This window comes from Lissotriton vulgaris, chromosome 12 (genome assembly GCF_964263255.1).
Source record: "Lissotriton vulgaris chromosome 12, aLisVul1.2, whole genome shotgun sequence".
Taxonomy (NCBI): Eukaryota; Metazoa; Chordata; class Amphibia; order Caudata; family Salamandridae; genus Lissotriton; species Lissotriton vulgaris.
In genome coordinates, this window is record NC_141700.1 from 288,478,508 (window position 1) to 288,484,507 (window position 6,000).

A 6,000-nucleotide genomic window follows, 5' to 3' on the forward strand; every position below is an offset into this window, starting at 1 on the left:
CGGGTGCGGCGAGCTGATTGCAAAGTCCTCCTCTCAGTGTCCAGCCAGAGGTGAGCGCGTCCCAGCAAGCGCTATGCAGTAAGGTCTCCCAGTTGATAGATCCGCTGGTGGGGCTTTAACAAACCCTCAAGTGGGCGGTGGGCGGGCCGGCAGGGAGAGCGGACCGGAAGTGGTCAGCGGTCTCTCAGGGACTCCTGGGATTTGGAGTCCCTGATACGCTCGCAGCCCTGCAGCCCTCTGGTGGTGTTGGTCTCCCACTCCTCCTCACTTGTCGGCGAAGCGGCACCCGCGGAGCGGGTGCGGCGAGCTGATTGCAAAGTCCTCCTCTCAGTGTCCAGCCAGAGGTGAGCGCGTCCCAGCAAGCGCTATGCAGTAAGGTCTCCAAGTTGATAGATCCGCTGGTGGGGCTTTAACAAACCCTCAGGTGGGCGGTGGGCGGGCCGGCAGGGAGAGCGGACCGGAAGTGGTCAGCGGTCTCTCAGGGACTCCTGGGATTTGGAGTCCCTGATACGCTCGCAGCCCTGCAGCCCTCTGGTGGTGTTGGTCTCCCACTCCTCCTCACTTGTCGGCGAAGCGGCACCCGCGGAGCGGGTGCGGCGAGCTGATTGCAAAGTCCTCCTCTCAGTGTCCAGCCAGAGGTGAGCGCGTCCCAGCAAGCGCTATGCAGTAAGGTCTCCCAGTTGATAGATCCGCTGGTGGGGCTTTAACAAATCCTCAGGTGGGCGGTGGGCGGGCCGGCAGAGAGAGCGGACCGGAAGTGGTCAGCGGTCTCTCAGGGACTCCTGGGATTTGGAGTCCCTGATACGCTCGCAGCCCTGCAGCCCTCTGGTGGTGTTGGTCTCCCACTCCTCCTCACTTGTCGGCGAGCTGATTGCAAAGTCCTCCTCTCAGTGTCCAGCCAGAGGTGAGCGCGTCCCAGCAAGCGCTATGCAGTAAGGTCTCCCAGTTGATAGATCCGCTGGTGGGGCTTTAACAAACCCTCAGGTGGGCGGTGGGCGGGCCGGCAGGGAGAGCGGACCGGAAGTGGTCAGCGGTCTCTCAGGGACTCCTGGGATTTGGAGTCCCTGATACGCTCGCAGCCCTGCAGCCCTCTGGTGGTGTTGGTCTCCCACTCCTCCTCACTTGTCGGCGAAGCGGCACCCGCGGAGCGGGTGCGGCGAGCTGATTGCAAAGTCCTCCTCTCAGTGTCCAGCCAGAGGTGAGCGCGTCCCAGCAAGCGCTATGCAGTAAGGTCTCCCAACAATGGAATATAAGACTCCAAGATCTAATTGTAGGTGGTTCAGTGTCTCGGACGTGTGATATGATATGTACTAGTGATTTATGGCTGCATGTGACAAAAACTGAAAATGTAGAATTTGAATAGTTTAACTAGTCATTTAGTTGTTATATTTTTAAACCATATTGTTTGAAAACATTGATCTACTATGCACTGTCCTTTATAACTTAACTATTTTGAATATATTTTTTAACAGGGTGACAACCGTATCTTGTCCCCTGGATACACAATACAGAAATTGAGATGCAAAAAATAATAAAGAATTTGCTTATACCATGTTTTTGAAAAGTACAGATCAGTCACCACCCCAAAAGTATTAAAGAACCTGATCAACTAACTTTATGCATACCTACATTGCATCCTGCCTCATGTTTTACTTTCATAAGTGTGCTCTGCAGAATAAATATGCTAATGAGATCTTACCTTCAGCAGCGAGAGTTGTCGAACAGACATGAAAAGTAAGGCACATATACAGGAGGAGGGTTCCTTTGAGATGTATGTCCATGTTTTTCAGTGAAGTGGCCAACATGTGTTTCTTCAGTGAGCTATATGTGTCGGAATTGATTCATCCAAATCAACCTGCTGTCCTTCTGCAGCTACTAAAAACTGAAAGTAAAAACAGAACACGGTCAAAGTCATACACCAATTTTACTTCTAACTTCGTATTCACTCCAGATTAAATCAAAACGAAGTTACAATGTCTCATGCACACACTTTGCAATGACAAATCTAACTTCATACCACCTCCACGTGAAAGATATATTATATACGCTATATACGAAGGTTAACTTATATCGCTTTTAATTGCAACTGGGAGCACGTTATCGGTGTCCATTGCAATTCACTGCCACCTGATCTCCAAATTAACTCCTGACAACACATCTATCAAAACTATAGGATACATATGGCTTTTTATCCAACAGAACGTTGCAACAGTGTCCCTTTATTTTACAAGTGTAGGTAAAGCGCTATGGGCTACAAAAAAACCAGACAAGGGCTGTCAGAAGGGGCCAGAGATGACATGGAAACACATGAGCTGTGCATGAAAGTAATCCCCTTTAGCTTATGCATTGCCATATAGTACTTTGTCATCATAGCCACTATGAAATAACGGCCAAAATGTGACTGTCGTTATACTGGTCTAACAATTTCAGTTCTGCGTCCAGAGAACGTCCTCTGCACTGCCTGTAATGTATGCCTTTGATAAATGGGGGTAAAATCAAAACCGGCGTCTTTGTGGTAGTACACTGGAGGCTAAAGGGCGGGCGTTTTCAACAGCGTCTTCCTGGCAGTAATGAGCAACATGTAATCATTCCAGGCAAGCGTTTTTTGTTGGTAAACCTGTTACGAATGAGTCTAGCACAATTTCAACTCACATTTGAATAATAGCATTCCCCCGGATTACTCCCAACTCACACGCCCTCTTTTAAATTCACTTTAATTTGTGCAGGCGCAGCTCACATGTATAGTGGGATCACAAGAGCTCCGAACCCCGTCTGGACAGGCAAAGTCACAGTAAAAAACATTGCTTCAACTTTTGAAATGCACTTTAAATAAGTTATACGCCAGCACCGTATAAACAGGAGCAAACTTATAAACAAAAATACATTCCTGTTTTTAGATTTAAAAAAAACCTAAAACCATATTTTGAAATTTAGCACAGAAGGACACAGCAGTGTACTATACCGTCTCATTTCCTCTGCAGCTTCACTATGAGGAAGGTGCGGTTTGTGCTTACTTTCCAGACCTCTTTCAAGTAGTATTTCTACTTCCCCTCCTGGCCACGTTTGGTATTGTTCAATCTGAACGAACTCGCATCCACCTTCATGAACTTTGATCCACAAAGTGCTCCCGGCAGTTTGACAGTTATTCATTTATTTGCGCGTTTTATGACATAGAAGTGTATCTCGGAACTGCTCAGGGAATGCATTTTCATTACTGTAAGAAATCAGCTTATTGGTTGAGGGGGGTGGTAGCACCACTCAGGCAACAACCACAATCTGGCCAGGGTGAACCACAAAAGTCATTAAATTAACCTCTGCCTCTGCTTAACCCTCTGCTAGCTAGGCACAAAGCTGTCAGGCTTCAGAGGCAAAGTTCAAGTATTTATTTAGCACACAAACAGTAGTGTAGTAAAAACATGACACAAGAAAAATCTCAAACCATTTTAGAAAAATAGAGTACATTTTAATAAATAAAAAGAAGCCAGAATGACAAAAGCAGAGATATTATAGTTTAAATTCTTAGGTAGCTAATGAGCCTAAAAGCACAAATCGCCATTAGCGGTCACCTGGTCAAGCTAGATCGGGGAAAGTCACAAGTTCAGGCTGGCAGATGCAGGCCAGATACAGGGACGCGGTTAGTTTAGCTGAAAACTAACCTTCTCAAAGTTGGGCAAAAAGAGTTCCGTTTGTGGGGGAGGAGGCCGCAAAGAGCAGGGAGAGCGTTGCAGATGATCTTTGCTGTAGCGTGAAGAACAGGCCTGGTGTCACGTATGGTCATCGCTATAGCTTGAAGATCCTGTCGAGCATCACATATGATTTTTACTCTAGATTTGTGTTGGTGGTAACCACGGGTTTTCTCTGTAGAGCTAAGTGCATATATCGTGCTACTGGTCATTGCTGGTGACTGCTTTAGCACGAAGAGTCAGGTTCACCGAAACTTTATGTTGGCAATTGTCGCCAGCTGCAGCTTCTTGGCAGGAAAGGGCCAGTTCACAGTCACTGTCACCAACAGCCCAAAACTTCAGGATTTCACATTCTTTCACAGGAGGAGCTCACCTGATTGTAGCCAAGGGGCCAGGAGCTGGGGAGGCACCTCTTGGGGATCAGGAACTCACTTCAGAAGAGGCCAGCAGTGCTCGGTACATTATAGTGGGGCGCGATGCCCACACTCTCACCATATATGGTGGCACACAGGCTCTGAATAAAAACTCCTTCGTCCTGGTGGCCTACCGCTCTCCTCGAACTAGGGCAGAAAAGGAGAAACTTCTTCCCTTGTACAACATCAAACCAACCAATGCCGGAGCTGATTGGTTGGAACAGGCTAACCTTGCGCTCATTTTGAGGCTAGGGTCATGCGACTGTTTCTCAGCTCTGGGATTGCAGGCTCTCAAGTGCACATATTTGATTGGTCAACTCTATACAGCCAGCTAATCTGACTTGAGCAAAGGCAGGAGTGAAAGTTATAGTGCAATGGCACTAATCAGGCCCGCCTCCTGTCCTCACACTGTAACAGCACCAGCCTTGGACACATTAATAAAATTATATTTATTACCATTTCCTTAACACCTTGACCGCAGTGCGAAATCTGCCTCGGTGCTGGTGATTTATTGAGTGGGTGGTGTTCGGACGGCCCCCAGCCGTCCTCCACAAATGCCCACTGTGACATCGGATGGCCGGGGGCTGCCCGACACAAGGGGTTAATGTGTGTGCCTGGTGCACTCGCAATAGGCGGGGCAACACTTCTCCACCATACAGAGGAGCTGCTGCTGCCAGTCATCCTTGCAATGCCCCCACCTCCTCTATATCTCATGCTCTCTGGCACCCTAAACCCCTCCCTCCAAAATCACCGAACATTACTAATGCTCAGTGTCTCCCTCTATCCCATGCTCTCTCCTCCACCTCTCTGCATTCTTCGAAACTTTCAAACCCATCCCAACTTTTCTGCCCTCCACCTTTATCTCAAGTCCCTGCCTCACCTTAGGGCTGCCAATGCCTTGCTAATGTTTGCAAAATTGTGTAGCAAGCGTTGGCAAAACTAAAAGTGGTGGGCTGCCATCTTTGAATATTATTTTGTACACTTCCCAGATCACCCCCAGGTAGCAGCTATGTATAACATGATGACATCTTGTAACAGTTTTACATTGTTATTTGTATTGAGCTAGTCAGTTAGGCAGCCTGTTCATTTTCTTTTGAAAAAATGTTAGTCAAGGAGGCCATACCAGTTTACCATTTGCCTATTACAGTGAAAAATTATAGGAATTGCTCAGAGGTTAATAGTGGGCCGGGTGTGGTGGTGCTTTCAAAATGAATCACAATCTATTTTACTCTGTCACAGGACAAACAATCCTACTCTTGGCAGCTCTTTTTACTAGCATATCTCTATGGATCTTATACTTAACTGCCACCAGGTTAGCTTTGTTAGATGTCCCTGCCACCCAGCTTGGTCAGTTCTCCATGATTAATGATATTAAGGGTGATTTCTCCTTGGAACCATCTCTGCCCTGTCTCACAAGTAAGGTCACTTATGCTCACTAATAGGTAGCAAAGGTTTTGCACAGACAGAAATAGAGGGATCTACTGCAGTTTATTATCCCTGTTGCCACATGACACTTTTTATCACCTGTCAAACAACTTGCTGTCTTTGGTGAAGGAAGTCACAAAACATAGGGCAGCAGAATTCTTCCGGGGGTTATCTTCCTGGTGAGTGGCCATATTGTACATATCTTGGCTTATAGCCTAGTATCTCTATTGGACATCTGCCCTTGCAAGGCTGCCAATCCCACTTGTGCATCTTAGCATAGTGGGGCTATAAGGATATAGGGACCCATTTGCCCCCTCTCTGCATTCTCGAAGGCCCTTTTCTAGCAATGAAACCTACTGAGAAGTCTGCCCATCTTTTGCAGTGTGTCTTGAGTGGCTGACCCTTTCTTCTTCCAAATTGCATCTGTCAAGATTTATATTGGACTGCGTGATCTGATGGACGAGGAATCTCATGCACAC

The 6,000-nt window shown here is 47.2% G+C and overlaps 1 protein-coding gene across 1 annotated transcript in view; it reads right to left on the reverse strand.

Annotated features, from left to right (window-relative positions):
- LOC147673983 (fatty acyl-CoA hydrolase precursor, medium chain-like) overlaps positions 1-3,193 on the reverse strand; it is a 419,415-nt gene extending 416,222 nt beyond the window's left edge. Inside the window, exons 1-2 of the mRNA XM_086945068.1 lie at positions 2,963-3,193; positions 1,700-1,882 (exon numbers count right to left, since the gene is read on the reverse strand). Of these exons, the coding sequence (XP_086801194.1) occupies positions 1,700-1,805 (106 nt within the window). The 5' untranslated portion in view covers positions 1,806-1,882; positions 2,963-3,193. The remainder of the gene's footprint in view (positions 1-1,699; positions 1,883-2,962) is intronic.
- Between the last annotated feature and the right edge of the window lie 2,807 nt (positions 3,194-6,000).